A 22,010-nucleotide genomic window follows, 5' to 3' on the forward strand; every position below is an offset into this window, starting at 1 on the left:
CTCCATGCTATGTCGTCTCATCTTTGTCACTGCTTCCTGGGACCACACACAATATATGAAGGAGAGAGTATCAGTAATACTGTTTTGAGCCTTTTTCTGGCTGTGGAGGCTATGGCTCTCAGATCTGGCTAACTTCACATTGGACCTTCCAAAGTCTGTCTTGTAGAGTAGATCTGCTACTGGGGGGGGGGAGGGGAATCCACTTAGGCCCAGATAACTTCAAAATAGAGACTTGGCTAAAGTAACTGTCATTCTCATGGACCTTAAACAAGTCAACAAATTGCACTAGTCAGTAGCATAAGTTCTAAGTCCTTAGTCTAACCACAATGTTAAAGTGGAACATAGCCTTGAATTCGTCCAGAAAGATCTTAATCTCTACGTATGAGTGTCCAAGCAGAAAAGTCAAGTTTCTGTAGTAAAATGTTATCAGCATGCTCAAGAAAGTGTTGTACAAATCCTAACATAGAAATAATTCCTTAGAGCAACAACCTTTATTCCAGCCTATCAAAGTCTTAGAGCATGACTGTGGAACCTCACTCTCTTCCGTATGACACTACCCAGATCAAACCTCTGCAGGAAGTGATGTTATAATTCCATTCCAATTAATAGAGCTCTTAATATCTGCTAGCTACAATCAGATGAGATTTTTGAAGTTGGGAGCTTTCTCCGATGAGACCCAGTATTGTACTTTTAGTCAGACAAGCAGTCCTCACAAGTGTCAATAGCACTCATTCCATAAGAAAATTCAAATCTTGTTTCTATTAAGCATCAAAGTCCAGTCCTTATGGCAGAGAAGTTATGTCTCCTGTGTGGGGATCTGCTAGGCATCTGCATGGCCATCAGTACGTAAGTTCATGAAAACTTTCAATATTGGTCAATCCTATCTTTTAGCCAATGCCATTTTTTGACAGAAGCCTCCTCCACATTTCAGTGGCAAGGAGAAGATAATTATAGTGTACTTTATTTTGGAGTCCCATATTTAAGGAATCATCCTGCTTCCCACCTAAAATAAATGGCGGTAAAAATTCCATTGTAATGAATCTGTGGAGCTTTGCACGATGAAGAATAGGAACATTTATCCCTGATTACCTGAAAATTTGCTTTCTTTGAGTAATAAGGGCTGCAGATCTTGGCCACTTTGAAGACAAATGGACGTCCCCTACAGAATAGAAATAGAAATTGATATCCAAGGATTTGGGTTTGTTTTATTTGGGGGAATTTCCCATTTTCTGAAGTAGGAGAAATTGTTTGTCCCTCAAAGTATAATTGACAGTCTGTAATTTAGAAAAATAGATTTGAATTATCCTGGCTGTGGAAGTTGTCTTGATTGAAAGGAACCTTAGGGGACAGGACATTGCTCTGCTGCCACTGACTGACAGTAGCCCTCAAGCTGCAACCCATTGTAATTACTCAAAAGGAAATTCAGGTAAGTGCAAATAAATGTTTCTGTTCATTAACACACAGGGCTACTAATGTGAACAGTGGTTCTGGTACATTTTTATAATCCATGCATAATTCTTGTCCTGTGGTAAACAACTTGTGCAAGAACAATGGGTGCCATTAAATTATTCACAATTTTGCCTTTTGCCTAATTGTTACTGTAATAATACAACAATTAACTACTTGCAAATACCAGTCATAAAGACTTTAATGGTGACCACGGAGTAATAGCATTTTATATTGTACTGGTACTGCTTTATAGAAGAATGTGGTTTCATTTTAATGCATAAATACTTCCTCAGGTTTGGAATGCAGATGAAAATATGCATGTTGGAAACAGCTCCACTTTGAATATTCCTTTACTTACAGATGTGTGGTAAAACCTAATGAAGTGAAGTGTGCTGCTTCAGTGCCATTTGTGTGTTGCAGGTGGATATTAAGTAAGAGTAAGCTGGTAATTTGGTGTAAGCTACTCAGATTTCTCATGTAATATCTTTTTTTTTTCAAGAATATAATCTCATACCCAGGAGTCCAGTTAAATTTACTGCAGGGTTTACAGTCATTACTATACAGTGTTGATATAAACTGCAACTATTCAGGTTGTTGCTCCAACTCATTTCATAATATGGTCCAAGTGCTTTCTCTGGTTTTGCCAGTGGGAACTCCTCTAAATAACTTCTTATAACATTTTTAAATTGCTGTTTTTCCCTTTTCAGCATGACCGCTGTTCTTGGTGTGGTGCCAATAGGGCTTTAAGGTTTTTTTCATAATTGCTTTTTTCTGCTAAGACAAAGTAGGAGCTCTATATGTATGCCTGTGTTCATTCTCTCTCTCTCTCTCTCTCTCTCTCTCTCTCTCAGTTCAGCTATTTCAGCTAGGTGAGAAGAATAAATGGGATATAGCAGCATGAATGATGTATACAGTTCTCATTTATTGCCAGTGCCTGAATTTTTTATAGTATAACTAGGAAACAGTTTTTTTCAGTTTTTAAATGTACAAAATGTTTAAGGGTTTACAAAAACCCTTTCTTCCCCTGCCACACCCCCCCCCAAAAAAAAATCCCAAACAAAATAAGAAGCCACTGGGAAGAGAGAAAATAGCAGGGTACATTTAAAGTAATGTTTTGTTGGCATAAATCACACCCTGTATCATTTTGTGCTTTCTGTGGTTTATTTCTTATTGCTTGTAACAGCACAAGTGGCTTTTTGGGGGTGGAATCTCCAAATATAATATGGCAAAATACTTGGTTTCATGAATTTATCCTAGAATTTATGCCTAGATTCAATACTCTGATCTGTTGAACAGTTGCACATTTTTTTTTCCCCTTTGGAAATAATGTCTTTCTGAAGAACGTATGCCTTCCCCCACTGTCCCTTTCCTTCCAGTTCTCACGTGCTCACTTTCATTTGAGTCTGACAGTAGTAGTTTGCTTGTACTGTTTCCTATTTGGCATAGTCAATATTTCCAATAATTCCCTTTTTCCCCACTATGATTTTAAAATTGTATCTGGAATTCCGAGTGTACTTGAAGAGAGAGTGTGGTTTAGCTAGAGGAGTGAGCACATGACTAGCAATCTGGACTAATTCTAGTAGACTTCTTCATATTCTTCCTGTTTCCCTGAGAGTATTCTCTGTTTCTCTTTGATCTGATATTTTAAATTAGAGGTAGTTCTGGTTATTGTTTTTGATTGGAAGAATTTTCTATCATATCACACCTTCATTGTCTTTTCTAACCTGAACAGCTCTAATCTTTTTGGTCTCTCCTTATATGGAAGCTGTTCCTTACCCTTAATCATCATTGCCCTTCTCTGAATTTTTCCCAGTTCCACTATATCCTTTTTGAGGTGAGATGAACAGACTAGGCTTTCTTGTGAAATCAATGCAAGAGATTTCTGTAATCTCAGGAAAGAATTAATAGGAAAATGCTACCCATATTAGGAGAGGTCATTCATTCAGTTGAAGTTTTGTGTATTAATAGCTGCTATGTGAGAGAAATGAAGTATCAAAGCAAACTGTTCTCTGATGCTGTATTTGCCCTATAATTCTACTTCATTTCTCAGTTCTGTACAAACTGAATTTTTAAACACTTTTTTTCATTAAATATTAGGAGCAGTGAATGACTTTTAAACCTTTATTTCTAAAAGTTTGATTATATCCGTTTCTTAAATCAAGTGATTTGTATTTATGTTGCTAGAACTTCAGTGAATATCTAGTCATTGCCTTCCAGAAGATGCAAAGCAACATGATGAGCCTACATGTGCTGAAATATATCCCCCCAAAAAATCCTGTGAATTTGTTGCAGTTGGAATTATTAATTTATGTGAATACAAGGTACTGTCAGACATTAATTTAACCATAAATTTATTTATTAAATCCAAAGTTCAAATGATATTCATAATTGTTCTAAACATCTCTAAAAACCTAAATAATAAATCCATATAGTAAAAAACATTCATAAGCATTTGATCAAAATACTCATGAATGGAGATACTCTGTGCAAGAGATACAACACACTCATCCTGACTTGCTCCTGCATGATCAGATAGGATCTTATAAATACTCCTAGCAAGTCTGCCTCCTTTATACAGTGTAACAAACAAGTGATGTCACATCGACCATTATTATCTTAGCTTAAAAAAAAAAAGTGTTTGGACTGATTGTGACCTCTTTTTTAGCCTTGGCTAAAACAAGATATGGTGGTTGGTCCTCCTTTCAGATTATTTTAAAACTAGCTGCACCCAGCATTTTATCATCTTACACTGACCCATATTTTAAGGTAACACTGGCACTTTGGAATGTACTATAAGCTTCTCACATAACAAAACAACTTCTCTTTGTCTATTAGGACTAGTTTGTAACAGTCTTCTATAATTTAGAGGCTTTTTGTGCAGAAACCTTTATATTTATCTCATTAGCCATATTCCAAGCTTAACACGCTTCCAAAACTTGTCTTGTTAAATGCCACATTCCTCTTAACTTTTGAATTTATTTTTCAAGGCCTTGTTACATTGGCTTAACCACCTACACAAGTTACAGAGCGCATATATTTTTCTTAGCCAACCTGAGAACTTTAACCCTTTTATGCTAAAACCTTTCTACAGCTGTCCTCTAATAAAGTGGTGTTGCTTTTCTTCACCATTCTTCTAATTTGTTTAAAATACTGGTAAACCATTCCAATATCTTAATTCAGTTTACCTCTAAAGTGAACCACTTTTCCAGTGAAAATGGTTTTGTTGTTGGACACTGTGGAAGAGAATTTTCATATTCTTTTCAACAAAGACTTTGGTGCTCTGTTTGAACTAAGAGGTGTTATTTGTCTTCATATTTTGTATGTGCATGAAGGGGTGTTGGACTAGTTTTCTCAAAGACAAGAAATGAAGTATCTTTAATTTTCTTTTGGTTGAGTGTTGGATTTTTTTTAATTTTGTTTGCCTTTTTGGGCAAGTACCTCAAGGAACTGTCAGAAGGCTTTTAATTCTGTTTGCTAAAAGACACACAATTTGCCCTCTTGAAGGAATACCTTAAGCAGTAACCTTTGGGGATGAATCACTTTTTTTCTTTTTCAGCATGAATCATACTTGCTGTATTATGTAAGATGTTCCTTACTGTCTTAAGCAGCTATGCAGTGGTATTTAAATCAACAATCACTGGACTGTATGTCAATAAAAAGCTTTACTATTAATTAAAGCTTTCTTCTAAAATGCCATGAGCAGCATTTCTGTTAGATTGACAATCTAACACTATAAACAAAAACTGAAGATAATATTAATGACTCAATATTCTGTACAACTCATAACAGTCCAACCACTTTTGAAAATGTTTCCTCTGTTTTGAAAACTGATTATTGTACCCATAAGTTTGCAACACATGCTATGTGGTATGGTTTTGCTTGCAGATACTTACATAGGCAAGCTTATTGATTTATTCCAGTGTTGTTCATAAAGTTGCAAGAACTGTTTAATAACTATAATAGACTAGCAGAATTCAAGGACAAGCTACTACCAAACCAACATCAGCAATTCCAGGCACTGGTAGATGGAGGCGACTGATAGCCAAGGTGGGACTCCAGGCCACTGTGGACATGGCCAACACATTCTTTCATTCTCTAGCAACCGCGGTCATTATGAGCTGGGACTCATGGCTACAGTCATCTGGCTTTCCCAGGGAGGTCCAAAATACAACCAAGGACCTCCTTTTCGACAAGCACAAGTTGTTCCACAAAAAGACAGATGAATCCCTCTACTCGCTGAAGGACTCCAGGCCATACTACTGTCCCTTAGTATGTATACCCCGGTCCTGAGACACAGCAGAGGCAACGATTCCTTCCATGCCCACATGCTGTCTACCCAGCCTACTACCACAGCACCAGCAGGAGGTCCCACATAGGTGGCACCATTCTCGACAGCCACACTTCCCCGCCTCCACCACAACCAACTCTTTGATTCTCTCCCAGTAGTAACCAAAACCTCAGTTTTGGTGTGCAGGTCGAGACCCACAAACCTCCCCCGATGCCACCTGCAGCGCCCCATATAGTCTTTTGGGGCCATCTTGCCCTGTTCGCCCACAATTGGGGCAATATCACCATGAGAAGTTGGGAACTGGATACTCCATAGAATTCCTCTCATTCCCACCTCATCAACATCACCACCCCCCCAGACTGTCGCTGGGGACTCATCCCTTCAATGCATTCTCCAACAGGAAGCAGATGCTCTGTTCCTCAAGGGGTCCATAGAGCCTGTCTCATCTCACTATAAAGGACGAGGCTTCTACTCACTGTACTTCCTCATCCCAAAGAAGGGTAGAGAGTGCCGCCCCATTCCAGATCTTCAGGTGCTGAATACTTTTATCAGAAGGTCCAAATTCAGTATGGTTACACTGGCATCAATTCACTCCCTCCCCCAGGGAGCCTGGTTCATGGCTCTTGACGTGAAGGATGCTTACTTACGCATGGATATTCACTGAACCCCCACCACAAGTTTCTCCATTTTTGGGTAGGACATCAACACTGCCAATTTCAGGTCCTCATGTTCAGCATAGCACCAGCTCCGCGAGTGTTCACAAAGGTCTTCACTGTGGTAGCAGCCCACATGCGTCGCTTTGGCTACTCAGTATACTCCTAGCTCAGCGACTGGCTTCTCATGGCACTATTGCTCCAGGAAGTGACCTCCAGAATCCTCGCACTCTCCTGGCATTGGTAGGTATTTGCATCAATGAGGAGAAGTCAGTGTTGATACCTACATAGACTATATACTTTATTGGAGTGCAGCACAACTCCATTGGAGCAAGCGGTTTTCTTCCAGCAGACGGTGTCACAGCACTGATGACCATCATTGCGAACCTGCATCCCAGACCCCACATTGTGGTCTGGCTGTCTCTCTCTCCTTGGACATATGGACACCTGCACCTATGTTACACTGCATGCACATCTCCATATGTGTTGACTCTAGGCCTGGCTCTTCTCCATCTACAGACCGAGCACAGATCGTATGGAGACAAGGGTCATTGTTCCCCGGACTGTGCTGCCCTCCTAAGCATGGTGGGCCGATCCTTCCAAAGTCATGGTAGGCATCCCCTTCACCCCTCCCACATCACAGGCCACCATCACAACACACATCTCCCTTGGGGGTTGGGGAGGCCACCTGGACTACCACATGGCCCAGGAACTGTGGATGCCACAGGAGGCACATAAATGTGCTAGAACTGCAGGCAGTCCATGTGGCATGTCAGTCCTTTCCCTCACTTGTTTAGTTCCTCCCACATTCAACTTCTCTCCAACATTGTGACAGTGGTGCACACCAACAAGCAGGGCAGTGCCAAGTTTCCCTCCCACTACTCAGTCTGTCTGCCTTTGAAACTGGTGCATCAAAACCCATGTGACACTTCAAGCCACATACCTCGCAAGCACCCATAATTCCTTGGCCGACTCGCTCAATCACTTCAATCACAAGTGGGAGTTATGCCATGCTACGGTGTCTCTTTGAGAAATGGGGTGCACACCCCCAGTGGGATCTCTTTGCCATACACAAGAACCAAAAGCTGCCCAACTGTTGTTCAAGAAGAGCAGTAAGGGAGGACTCGCAGGGCAATGCTCTCCACCTCCCCGGACATGCAATCTGTGCTATGCCTTTCCTTCCATTTCCCTCCTGCCACAAGATTCACTGGGACCAGTTCACCATGATACTCATAGCCGCATTCTGGCCCCATCAGTTCTGCTTCACAGACCTCCTCAGACTCTCCACCCGCACACTACTCTTCCACTGCACAGTCCCAGATCTACTCTAACAAGATATGGGGAGGCTCCAGCATCCCAATCAAGGCCTTCCTCACTTCATGGCATAGTATTTGTATGGGGGTTGAAGGTAGACAAGGCATGCTCCTTACCAGTATGAAAAATCCTTACACTGAGCAGGAGAGAATCCACCAGGGCATGCTACCAAGCTAAAGGTAGCTTCATAGTATGGGCTCACCGCCACCACCACTCACTGGGCACAGTATCTTTACCAGTTGTCCTAGGCTACCTTCTCACCCTCAAAACATCAGGCCAAGTCCTCAACTCTATAGGGGCAGCACTCAGTGCCTTTCTCTCCCTCCTGTGGATGGCACCTCATTGTTTACACACCCCAGCACCATCTGCTATATGAAGGGTTTACTCAACATCTTTTCACCAGTACTGAAGTCCACACCCCTGTGGGACCTTGATCTTTCTCTCCGCCCTCACAAAGCTACCCTTTGAATTGTTGGCATCCTGCTCCATCTCCCAGTTCTTGATGAAAGTGACATTCCTGGTAGCTATTACTTCAGCCATGCAGATCAATTAACTAGCAGCCATGATGACAGACCCTCACCATCACACTATATTCCACAAGGACAAGGTGTCCTTATGGCTACACAATAAATTCCTCCCAAAGGTGGTATCAGAATTCCACCTGAATCAGTGTATCCACCTACCTGTTTCCCAAACCACACACCTCCCACACTGACAGGGTCCTATACTTCCTTAATGTCTGCCATGCACTGGCATTCTACCTACACAGGACTCGATCCTTTTGCCCATTGCCGAACATTTTTGTGGCCATTGCTGAATTGTCCAAGGGTCAAGCCCTCTCCTCACAATATATCTCCAAATGGGTCTTGGGATGATTATTTCAGCAGATCTGACCTAAGCTCAGACTCTGAAGTTCTGTGCCCGCCAGGAGTAATATCAAGTATTATTTATTTAGAACAAAAACATTTCAGAGAGAACAGATCCTAAAGCAATAAACGAGTCTAGACAGATGCCTGCTTTCCCTAAGGCTTACTAATCCCTGGATTTGGGGAAGGCCCCAACTTCTTTAGACTTCTGCACAGAGAGACTCTCTGTATCAGCCTGTTCCCCTGGATGGCTCCTAAAAATTGACACCCACTTCACTTCCTGACAGTGGCTTTTTAACTGTTTACAGCCCTTTTGATCTGTTGGTTCCCAGCATTGGCAGAACAACAGTGTCACTTCTGCCTGTAGCCCCCAATGTTTCCTGAGAGGCTGCTTATCTGTAGATCTTGTGATGTTTTCCTACTTTTCTCTCAGCCCCCTATTAAGCTAGATCAATATATTCCTACAGGAAAGTCCTATGACACGGTATACAATAACTTCACCTCATTGACCATGTCATTTAGTGTTAATAAAATACATTTCCATATCCATTGCAGCAGTGATATATTTCTCTGCAGCCTTGCAAAATTTTTAACTTCAGTAGTCATCAATTCTGTAGTTTGTAGTTATATTGCTTAGTACATAAAGGTTTTTATCTGTAAGCAAGACTTAAGCTTTCAGGAAGGACATAAAATATATACAAAATTTTGCTGAGTTAGTTTTGTATCATGTGCCATCTGTTTGTCAAAGATAAATTAAATTCTAATACCTCATACAGATATGTAAAGTATACTTAATACTGTACCAGACTTCTGTCTATTGGGTATCTTTCTTTAGATTGTCATGGTACGTTAGCTCTTTTGGTTTTGAAAGAATGTTTATTTTCTACTGAGGCAGTTTCATTAGAAAAATATTAATCAATTTTCTGAGATATTCATCTCATTAGTTCTTTGTTTGCTGTATCATGAACATAAGAATCACTGTATTAAAACAGAACTATCTTTATCAGTCAGACCAATGGTCAATACTGGATATTTCTGAGGAAGATGTTAAAATACACTCTCTCTCTCCCTATTTATGCAATGGCATACTGTACAGATAATTTATCCATTAGCCAAGCTAATTGTAAATTTCACTTCAATCAAGAGGGAAGTGGATGGCTCTTGTAATTTTCCTAACTAGTCATATTCATTTAATGTGTTTTTTAATCTTACTAAGCTACTAGAGGTACATAATTGAGGCTTTTTTAAATAAACCTTTCCAGAGCTCTTTTCTTCATGTTTACTATCATGACTGGATATCCCTGTTATCCATATAAATGCCTAATATCTTTTTGAATCTTTCTATGTTTTTGGCCTCAGTAACATCCTGTGGCAATGAGTTCCATAGTGTGATTATGCATTGTGAGAAATTGCATTTCCTTTTATCAGTTTTGAATTTGCTGTCTTTCAGTTCTGTTGAATGTCCTGTTGTTTTTGTGCTGTGAGACAAGGAGAACAGAGTCCTGATTTCCCTTATGTATGCCATTTATTATTTTGTCTACTTTTCATCTTGTCCTTTCGAATTTGTTTGCTCTCCAATCCAATCTTTTCAATCTTTCTTTTTTTCTGTGCCCCTAATGATCATCTCTGTGTGGTACTTTCCAACAGCGTGCTGGACTAGATGACCAATGGTCTGATCTGATATGTCAATTCCTACATAACACAGTTTCTGCCTAAAGTTGTAATGAAGACATTACTTGTGTATGAGGTCATATTTAGTTGCTGAAAATATGCATTATGGCTCTTTTATAGGTTTTGTTAGCAAGATGAGATGGGCCCTGGTAAACAGTCTTTCAATGCAAAGATATTGCAGCATCAACAAAAGGGTCTGTACAAAACGGTTAATCAATGTACACTAGTTAACCTGTAAAATTTCACTTTGTATAAAAGTCGTTCTACAAAGGATAGGATAATGTGGGCTACTATCCTGTTCTATTACATTATACAATGAATGCAATAGCCTTATCTCACATATTTAAAGTTGCAGCTCAGAGCCATAAATAATTGAATCGTAGCTGGCATCGTTTGTCATGCCTTTTAAATGATTTTACTAATTCCAAAAATAGGTATGGTCTCTTTACTTTTAGATTGTTGTGAGGCTGCCACTATTCCTCTTCTCTTACCCCTTCTGAGACACCTGTTCCTTGCAACATAAGCTCAGGAGAGGCACAGCAGAAAGTAGCATATGCAGCTGCTCTCTGAAACAACAGTGGCTAAGTATGGAGCATCTGGGTCCTCTAGTATTCATCTTTTAGCAGGGGATTGGGAAGAAGCACTTCCTTTCCCTCTGAACGCCCCAAATGGTGTGGGGAAGGGAGGGATCCTAAAGAGGTCAGTGGAACTGTCCCACAGAGGTCCCTCTTACAAATCTGTATGAGCCCTGTGATCTGTCTCTACATTCATCCTCTCTGGCTTATCTGTACAACCTGCCAGGAAGGGAAATCAAACAAGGTCCTGAGTCTCTCAAGACCCTTCTCTTTTTTCCTCTCCCTTCTCCCTTGTTACCTGGCCTCTTCAATAGATTTCTCTCCACTGAAAAGTGGGGCTGGGGGGAGAATGTGTCAGAGAGAGAGAGAGACTTGTCCTTTTTTGCTTCCTCTAGGAAGCAGAGGCAGGCACTTTTCTGGTTCTGAAGGAGAGGAGTGAGAGGTAAGCATGCTGGTTTCACTGCATGATACTCTGCTTATCACTCCTGGCTACACTCTTCATCCTCTCCTCTGCTTCACACATTGGTTTAAGATCTCAGAAGGAAAAGTGTGTTATTACCTGAGTCTATATATTTTTTCAAGAACTGCAGCCTGTTTTTTCTTCTAGCTGTTGCATTCAGGTATTTATAATATATCTATTACTATTAAAATTACTTTAGAAAGGTTTTTATTTATCTTCCCACTGACATCTTCTGAAGTGACACCAGCCACACTTAAAATAAGCAAAATAAAACAGGAAGTGCTCTCAGTGCAGTGTATCATTGGGTAGCATTTGGTGTTAAGATTTCACACCTCCTGTTTGAGACTTGCAAGAGAAATTATCCTGTAGGGAGATTCCTTGTCCTGGCCACAAAGGATGAAAGGGAAGAGGCAATGGATGTTTAATTAGGCTGCAACTTTATTCACTCAACATATCTGGGAATACCAACAATAAATTGTAGAGTGCAGGTTGTCATTCTTTCCTTAATTGTTTCCACCTGCGTGGGAGGGCTGACATCAGCTCTTACCCTTCCCATCCTGGTCCCATCCAGACCAGGAGCATGCACAAGGTGAGCAATCAGGGGCATAGCCCCCCCCCCTCCGCTGCGATCAACAACCCCACCCCGCTTCAGCCAATCTGGCATGCTCCCCACCCAAAAAAAAAAGATGACTAGCACACGCCCACAGTAGATGATAAAAACCTGATTCTGTTCTGATCTGTGGATGGGAGGGTGGGTGCTACTAATCAGAGAGAGAGAGAGAGAGTGTGTGTTTCTTCTGGATAGCAGAGGTATAAATACCTTCCTCTTCCCCCAGTGCACATGATGGATCACTGTCCCTCTCTGGTCCAGCTATTTACTGTCCACTTAGGTAAGTCCATTCCCTTTTCCTCTCCTTTGTAACCCAAAGCAGTAGGGAGCTAGAAGGAGTCCTGTCCCCCTTTCTCTCTCTCTCTCTCTCCTCTTCCGCCGTTCCCCCTCTCCCTCCCCCCCGCTGCCCAGGCAAAGAGTTGTGGTTAGCATGTATGGCCCAAATAGAGGGATTGAATATAATAGAGCTGATTTACATGAGTAATGTGCTGTTTTGTATCATGGTTACTCCTGTCCTAAATTCCTCACAGATTTCCATATAAAAATGAGTGTTGTTCATGTGACCTAGAATAGACTGTACTGTAATCTGCCTTATTTTTAAAAAAATTATCTTTAAATGGCATAATTGGGAAAAGTGTGTGTGTGTGATATTTTTCCAAATGGTCAGGCATTAGAACTATTTTTAAAAGTACACCACATCCAAGAGTTAGTAGGTGTTTTTATCTTGCATGTCAACATTTTCAAAGACTTCAGAAATTTTGATTCCTTTTTCTGTTTTTGTAAATATGCCAAAGAGCTATGAGTTAGAATGCAATGTGGCAGAAGCAACCTCATTTGAAATACATTAAATTGATTTTTGGGCTAAAATTTATTATGATTGGAGAGCAAAAATGACCTAGACTGCTCTTTGAGGCTCTCAGTAGTTAATTCCCAGCATTTCTTTTAAGCATCAACAGCAAGTGGCCCTCTTTTGATCCACCGTCCATTGCTGCAAAATCCCTTCCCTTTCTCTATGGGATTCATAAGGTATACATATTTTGTCACACTGCATGTAGAGTCATTTTTGTCCAGTTAAGGAGGTAGGGGCATTCATAGCCTTTGAGAATAGGGTATGGGCATATTGGAACTTGGGAGTAATTGTGCGGTTTGTCTTAGGTGCATATTTTCAGACTTTAAAGCAGTGGTGTGCAGGTGGGCACATGGTATAATTGATTTGTCTTCAGTTTACATTATTGCTACTTTGGCGGCTGCTTGTCTCCCACAGTGGAAACAAAAACTATTTCGGGAAGGGGGTTATGATCCTAGCCACCCCTGTATTCACACCCTACACATTACTGCAATGATAGTCGTACAAAATATGCCTGGTGAGATGCCATTTAAAAATTAACACAAGGGTCATAATATCATTGTACAATATATGTAATAATTGTTAGTACGTGAAATTATGGATACTCACTGATAATAGGCTTTAAAGTCCCTGACTAAAAGGTGTTTAAACCAGGTATGCGTGTCAAGGGGCATTGATAAATAGGTTTTTGCCAAACAAAGGAAAGTGGCCACAATCTCAAACCAGTTGTAGCCAAATTCCATGGGCTCTTCTTTTATATTAGAGGTAATAGCAGGAATAGATCATTTCCATAGTAGCAGCCACCAGCGTCGGAGGAACCAGCATGGAGCCTTATCCTCCAAACCTTATGCATCATTTACTCAGCATGTATTGGTGAACTTTATCTGGATGTATCCTTCAGAAGAATATATTTCAGAGAGATCTATAAAGAGAGGGGAAACCACTCCCTAAGTTATCCTTCACCTTCAGGAGACAAAGAAACCAAGCAGTTTGATCTCTGTGATGGGTCCTGGTCAGGCCAGCCAGTAAAAAAGGAAGGAGTGGGACACTTCAGGGCAGACTTTTTGGGGAAATTTGAGATTGGGGCTGTGTTGGGGTCACCTTACAAGTAGTAACTTGCTGGTGGAGATGAGGCTGGGACTCCTGTGTTGCAGGTAGGCTGCTGGGGTCAGACTGCTGAACCAGGGCTGCACAGCACAGACACACTCAAGGAACCACATGCTTGTCTGTTGGTGTTCAGGTTGAGAGCCACAGCAGGAGAACATGGAAGGCACCCAGGGTTACAGGGAGGCAGTGAGACCTCTGACTGGTCTGGGCTTAACACCAAAACATTACAGGAATGTTGGTTATCCTAACCCCATAGAAATCGGGAGTTAGTGTATTCCCCCTTTTCCTGTGAATTTGGCATCATCCTGGCTTAAACAGAGAAGGGGGATTAGAAAGATCCAGGCATTTCTTTGAGGCCTGGTGTTTGCCTCATACAGTAGCTCTGCAGCAGGCTGTGGCCTTGGTCAGTCATGGGAATAAGATGACCCTGGTAGGCCTAAAAATACTAGCATGCTATGGATTTGAGCACTGAAAATGGTTAGATCATTGAGAGGCTGGGGGAGTTGGGGCCTTAACCTACCTTCTTTTTCACTGCTGCCAGGACATGTTGCTTTTTGAAGAAAATTTAAGGTTCAATAGAGTTGCAGTCACTTGTCCCAGAGAACCCAACAGTCCTGCTTCCCTTCTCATTGCCCACTACCATTCGCATTGAGAAGTAGTGTGTGGCAACACCATCTACACCTTCTTGCTCCTTCCCCACCTGTAGTTCAAATGCTCTTGCGGTATCTCAACACAGCACATGTATTTGTTGTGTTTTAGTGTTTATTTCTGCAGCTGCAAACCTAGAATAAATAAGTGTATTTTAGACTAGCATAAAATCCATGCTAACTTCTTAGAAGCAAAAGACAAACTGCTATTTAATTAAATGTAGAAACGTTTTGATAGACTTGCCCTCTTAAATGGCAAGCAAGTAGACAGAATCTGATTATAAGTGTCTTCTTTATCTTCAGTTCCTGTCATACAGTATCATTTGGAAAAAAAAACCTTTTGCTAAAATTAGGTTTTTAAATAGAAATGCCTGAAAAAAATAAAAATTCTTATTAACTGAAGATGTACTTCAATATATTTTTTTGAACAGATGACCTGCTGTACACTGTTGTGGTGGTGCAAAGTTTGTCCCTTTAATTTCTAAAGCGTTTGCCCATTACCAATAATATGGCTTCATGGCTGTTTCTATAGTATTCATTATAGTATATACGATATATATAGTATATACTATATTATATAAGTATACATTATTTTAAGTCATTAAAATGGAATTGTATTGGTGGTGGTGGTTACTGTAGTTTTAGTATGCATCATACTTGCATGAATATAAATTTAGTGTAATCTGCATAAAAATGTTGTCAAGATTACTGTGGAAACCTTTAAAGACACTGAACTTCATTTTTTTTCAGCAAAAAGAGCAAGAAAGCTGTTTATAAGACATCTTAAAATGGATAATTAAGACAAGTCTAGTAACTGTGTGAGAGAGTGATATAATTAATAACTCAGTAGAGCACATACTGACTCTTGACCAATTGGCAGGTTGATGACATCTTAGGAGAAGGCAGTGATGATAGTGACAGTGAGAAGGAGAAGAAGAAGACAGAAGAGGAAGGAGAGAAACCACAGAGTAGTGCAACAGAATCGCTAGGAATGAAAATAGAAGAGAGGCCTGGATCATCATCCTCATCAAGTGAAAGGAGCTTAACAGGCAGTGTACCCAGGTATGAGTTCGTCAAATGTAAGAATGGTTTTTATATAAGAAATTCAACAAAATAATATTTAAAATGGGATTCACTTATGCTTTATATTCAGTCTTCTAAAAATAAAGAGTTGGAGTATTCTACAGAAAATGTTCATAAGAAATAAGCACAAGTTCCTCCCCAGTCCTTGTGACCGAAGTTCCCTCTAAGTGGGGTGGCCGCCCAGCAGGCTATCAAGTGCTGCGCACTTCAGGTGTCCCTCCCCTCACTGCCATGCTGCTCCTGCCCTATGCCTTGGAGCTGCTCCCAGGAGCCTCCTACTTGCTGTGCAGAGGGGGGGAGGTGGTGCTGATGTCAGGGTGTCCCCCTCCCCCCATTCCTGTACCCCATCTCCACAGGGCGGGGGGGGAGGAAGGGGCAGGAGGCAGAAACACAATAGGTCTCAGAACGGAGGGAGCTTGCTGACAGCTGCTCTTGTCTGAATGTGCTTATCGACTTAAAAGGGCAGCGTACTTAAAGGAGCAATGCAACTCTCTCTCTCTCTCTCTCTCTCTCTGTCACCTCCAACACATACATGTGTTGTTGTTGTTACTTCTTGATACTTCTTTCAAAGTGTGTTGTTTTAGTTTTTTGACTGGTCTATTCATTTCATAATTTTTATTTCTCTTACACTTAAATTTAATTTTTTGAATAAGTGTTCTAAAACGCCTAACCTGTCCTGGCTGGAGTAATTATCCCTATGGTAACTTTTTAAAAATATATATTATATCTAGGTTTTTTGTTTGTACTGGTGGCATACATCCGCACATTACCACAATATGGTACACATAACAAAATTCATTCTGCAAAAGGATGGAAAAAATTAGAGGGAACACTATCAGCCAATTTTATATTAAAACCAGGGTTAGCATTAAATCATAAACACAATAAAGGAATGCTATCAAGGTTGAATAGCCCTACATTTGAAGCCCACTAAAACTTAATTTTTCCAAGTATGCAGCTATATAGAAACAAAGTATTACCTTCAAGATGAGACCCTTTGTCTTAAAATTCCAACTGATAGGTTCAGTATCCATTTACCACCAAATAGTAAAGAATCAAATGAGGACATGAGGATGCTTATTATGCCTTCCCTCTGCTTTCCTTTGGGTTTCCATTTAGATGATTACATTTATAAGAACTTAGATTTCTTAAATCCCAGCTCAACAACTTAAGTCTGCAGCTGTTGGAGGCAAATACATTTCTCTGTAATGGAAGAGAAATGTAAATTTTAAAGCTGTCAACTTTTGATTATCTAAATCACCTGTTAAAAATATTTTTAGCATAACTCAGAGAAATCTTTCTATACAGAGTGAGTTTACTGTAATTGACTGAAGCATCTGTCTGTGGGTTAAATGGTAGCTGTGTGCTTCTGTACATTTAGTGTCCTATAGTCGTATGTGAATTAGGCCATAAGTGAATTCACTGGTATTTTAGTGTGAATATTGGGAAAACACCCAAGTGTGTATATTGGGGAAACCACCATGGTATGACAATGTTGATGCTTTTGGGGAGCGCCACAGCTGGGACAGCCAGGTTGCTGTGGGTTAGTCAGTGTTGAGGAGCTATATAGAAAGCCTCCATGGGACTTGCTATCCTGGTTCTTGCACTTAATCTTATATATATGATCACTTACTTGATTAATGTAAGTTGGTGTGACCGGGTACATGTAAGGGCTACACTGAAAATGCTTAATCGGGCAAACTGCAAGGAATAGTGCAGACAATCCCTGAAATTGCACTGATCTTTTGGTATTAACTGATTTTTGGATTGTACAGTCAGTGTTACATTAGCACTTTAAAATGCGACTAAAAAAATCAAGTGTCACTGTACTCTTGGTATATATCATTCTGAAATACTAAAGACCCCTTGTTTCCTTTCAAAATTAGGACAAATAATATTTGAAACTTGCTGCCCCTTGTCCTATTTATATTGATCACAATTTACTTTGTCTATTTCTGATGTGACATTTTCTCATCTATCTTTAACTTTTCTAATACATAGAACATTATTTAAATTAACTTACTGGACAGAGAATGGTTGTGCTTGGATAACATAGTTGTGACACTTGTCTTATTTTCTTTGGGTATCTTTGCTTCGTATAAAGTAGGTAGCCTTGGAGTGAAAACACTGTACAACATGTGATTTCTTTTTTTTCTTTCTAATCTTTGTAGAAATGTTTAGATATTGTGGTAATGGATGCATGAGGGATCTATTCTAAATGTACATCAATGCTATGGAGCTTGACTGTTAATCAGAATTTGCACTGGTTTCTTAAATAGAGTTCACAGAATTTGAAATGTGCAACAATCTAAAGGTGTAGAGCATTTAACAAATTCTGGTCACAAGAAAAGTCGCTAAGACAGACAGGAAACTATTGTTGGCTTGTTATATAAAACACTCAATTTTCTTTTATTTAGGGGGAGATTTCTAACGCACAAAGAGGAGTTAAGAGATTGGGAACTTAGTACCTAATTCTTCTTTTGACCTTGAAAATCTCGCCCCCACACCCCCTGCCCCAAAGTAACAGCTACCATTCTGTAGTAATTATAATACTTTTACCTTAGGGAAGTATTTTCCTAACATCCATCAGTTTAGTTATTTGGATTAAGACGTGAAGCATGATGAACTTCTCTAGAACCTGCATTTTTGTGTACTGATATAATGTCCCCTTCTATTTTGTCCCCTCTGTAAACAGTCCTAGTCTCCAATATTTTGCTCGATTATAAGATCAAACAGCAACAAAACTGTACTATAAATTTAAACCAATGTTGATTCATACAGCAAAATAAAATTCAGCGTAAGTACCTAACTCTACAGTCATTTTGATGCTACAGTAGTCATTTGGGCTCTACAGTACTATTCATTTGCTATCAGTAAATAGGTGTATGCAGTTTCAAGATTCCAATTGTGTAATCAGTTTTCTGGCCATAACCATACTTCTAAAAATCATTTTCATGTTATGGTCTGGTCAAAAACATTACTGAGTATGCTGTGTGTCACACAAGTGAAATTAACTTTAGACAGTTGCTCAGGTGATGCCTTCAGGGTCAGCACAAGACTTGTGATACAGAACAAAGTCTGTGAAATAGAACTATGTGCACTTCAGCTCTGATAGACAGATTAATTGTATTAAAATATGACACACAAACTTGAGATCCCAAGTTTGAACCATACAAAGAAAATTCTGCCCTCGGAATAATGACTAACAGTTTGTCCTCTTAAAAGTTTAAACTTTGCAAGTTATGCACCATGACACTGTTACAAGAAAATATATTGTCCAAAAATTTGAGTCACTATAGGGAAATTTAAAAGTGCAGGTGCCCTCTGACTCTTCAAAAATGTTACGGTTATTGACATAACAGGCTTGTGATTAACTTCACTCAGATTGAAAGCATGAGAATAAATGAAAAAGCCACAATGCCCAAGATGAGGTGTATTAATATTTTTAAGTGTGGTTGGACACACTGCAACATCCTTTTATGTGGTTTCAGTATTGTCTTGAATGCCAGTTTTGAGACATTTTATAGTGTTTCACCAATAAGGCATTACAAATATTGCTTCAGTGTCATTAATGGCAGCACAGTAAAAGGACTTTTACTGTATTTATACTTCTCATTTAGAGTTTTCTTTGTACCATTCATCCTCTTGCATATAAAATTGTATGCATCAAGCCCTTCAGTCTTTTTGTACGATAGAGGAAATACTACATTTGCATGACAGAATGATTAGTAGTTCTATCTTATTATAGTTAGGTTAAGCTTTGTTGTCTTTAATTGTTTATTGCTCAAGTCCATTTTTTATTTCTAAAGCTATTAAAAAATAAAAATGCCCTTTTTAAAAAAGTTCCCTTATCAGAGAGTCATCTTGATATTTCCAATTATCAACAAAAGTCCAGGATTCGCTGTTAATTTTTATGCTATCTAAGTAAACTGCTAATTACAGATGCTATATGTATTTTCATGGGGGAGGAGAAGAGAATAGAGGTGAAACCAAAAGAACACTTAATTGGTTTTTGGTCCTTCAGTTCATTTTGTTAAAAGAAATTTGGTTCTTTTAGCTCTTCACAGCAAACAGAGAAACATAAAAGCTTGGTCCTTCCTTCCAAATTTGAAAAATCAGCTACTATCTGACTATAATCTGTTCTGCAGTTACCAGTTACGGTATCTTCTTGTACCAAAAAAAAAAATACACCCCACTAGCTTCTATTTTACGCAGAGTGTTTTAAATACAAGCAACGTAGTCTAGAGAAATAAATGAAGGTTTCTTGTACCAAAGGAGGGGAGGACCTACAGAATTTGTTTTATTTTTCTGCCTAAGGATTGTTGTATTTTGCACTGAAATGAAACCTACTTATAAAAATGTAATATCTTTATTTTTAGTAGCATAACTGAAAGTATGCTTTCTCTCTCCATTGATCTAGTGGGTCCAGCTGAGGGAGATAAGTTAGAAAACACATGGGGTCTTTCATATGAATCTCCTTGCCATAGATTCCACCCAGACATAAACTGTTCATCTTTTAGAAACGTTCCCTTGCCTATTTTTAGTGCATTGTTCACCTTGGTTGGTGTCTGTCTCCTTTGTTCTGAAAAGTCTTTCTTCTTGGAAAAAGATGACAATTTAATAAAAACATGGTCATTAGGAGAAAGCATGCTAATTACTTGGCTGCAATGTCTATAAGGCACATCATCTGTGCCTTAGCTCGTAGCTGTAGCTCGTAAGTTTAGGTGAGTTGAGGAGTTGCTAAATTTCCATACGTGTTTTCTTAGATCCTGGCTCTGTTTGAAAATCTTAAGGAGTCTTTTTTCCCTCATTTTTCTTTTGCATTAACTTCACTTGTACTGAACGTGTTTACTGGGAAATGGGAGCTGAGCCATCATTCACCGTTTTTTCCATACGGAATTAGTGATTTCTATAATCGTCCAAAGAGAATACATAGAAAAATGAGTTGATGCATCTTTTTTTAAACACACTTTTTAGTTAAGCTCTGAGTAGCATTTGTTTATGGAAATAGCTTTACTGATTGGCTTATACTTCACTTACTAAGTCGTCTCTGAATCTTTTTGGCCTTAATACTGAATCATGTATCTCCTTGACATTTAATATTTTGTATTAACAGTATTCTACTTGGTTTTCCATCTTATTTATCTCTTTTTTGCAACTAATCTGTTCAACTGATCCCATCCATTTTGCTACTCAATTCTGTTCAGGGTCCCTAGAAAAATTGTGCAAAACACCATTTGTAAATAATTTACACAGTTAGTATACATCATAAATTTTTTTAAATAAAAATTGATTGACAATTCTGTTTGCTGTCATAGATGGAAAGGGAATCAAGCTGAAAAGCAATGAGAAAACTAGGATACATTGTAAATGATTCAGGCAATACATATGCTTATGAGTACACTCATATGAATGCATGCAGAGTATACTTAAACCCTCTAGAGTTTAACCTGCAGCTCAGCTGACTTTGTCTCATAACCAGTAACTTGGTCTTTTGGCTGAGGACTGTTCAGTAGTTTAAATAGTGTTGACATCTGATGGCACAATCTCACAACCATCCTTCCTGTTTCATTTCCCATCAAGCAAAGGGATGGCTCTGTATGTGCAAGCTCATTGTAAATGTAATAAGGGATTTGGGGTTTTGGTTAGAATTATTGGGCTGGATCTTGCTCTCATTTAAGTCAATGGCAAGACTACTATTGATTTCAGTGGTGCTGGATCAAGTCCACAACACTTTGTATGGAAAAGTTCTTGTGACGCATGACCAGAAAGGGTTAAGCATCCTGCAGGGTGAATGACTCAAATTCAACCCTTAAAGACGTATGGGGAGATAATGTTTGTTTTTGTGTTGTTACATGTATATCGGTAGTGGTCAACAATGTAATCAACAGTCCCTGTCTATGCTGTTAATTCAGAGATCAAAAGAACATCTTAACATTTAAATGAACTGTAAATATAAGATGTCGCTGTATTCATCTCTTTGAAATATAGCAAATTATCTGCGATTTATTATCTTTTAAACAGGCAATTGCCTTATGTTAATCTGTGTGAATAATTACCGGGCAATGCTTAGGAAATAAACCTATTTCAAAGTCACCCTGATTGTCTATTGTTTACCCAGGACTGTATGGTCAAGTGTATGCTAGAATATTGTATAGAAGACCCATGGGTCCTGATCCTGTCATCTCAGATCTGCTTAAGCTTCATCAGGGGAAGTTTGAGTCACAAGATTGAGATCCCAGTTTAACTGAAACACCCTGAATATGATATTGGACATTTAACTGTAATCTATGGATTAAATTCTAAAAGAACTCTTTGCAACTACAAAGCTCACTATCTCTGCTATGAATCTGAACCTCACGAATTGAACTCATGTCTATATGTATATTGATCTTTTAACCATGCTCTCTCTGTTCTTTTTTTAATAAATTTTAGTTCAG

The 22,010-nt window shown here is 39.2% G+C and overlaps 1 protein-coding gene across 9 annotated transcripts in view; it reads left to right on the plus strand.

Moving 5' to 3' along the window:
* CTDP1 (CTD phosphatase subunit 1) overlaps positions 1–22,010 on the plus strand; it is a 171,952-nt gene that overhangs the window by 99,784 nt on the left and 50,158 nt on the right. For 8 of the 9 annotated variants that reach the window (XR_006278964.1, XM_043508246.1, XM_043508245.1 and 5 more), the window contains one exon: positions 15,368–15,549. The exons of the other annotated variant lie outside the window; for it this stretch is intronic. Coding sequence is in view for 7 of the 8 variants with exons in the window: in XM_043508246.1 (XP_043364181.1) it covers positions 15,368–15,549 (182 nt within the window). In the remaining variant the exon portion in view is untranslated. The remainder of the gene's footprint in view (positions 1–15,367; positions 15,550–22,010) is intronic. 9 annotated transcript variants of the gene reach the window in all.

The sequence above is a fragment of the Dermochelys coriacea genome, chromosome 2 (assembly GCF_009764565.3).
Source record: "Dermochelys coriacea isolate rDerCor1 chromosome 2, rDerCor1.pri.v4, whole genome shotgun sequence".
NCBI lineage: Eukaryota > Metazoa > Chordata > Testudines > Dermochelyidae > Dermochelys > Dermochelys coriacea.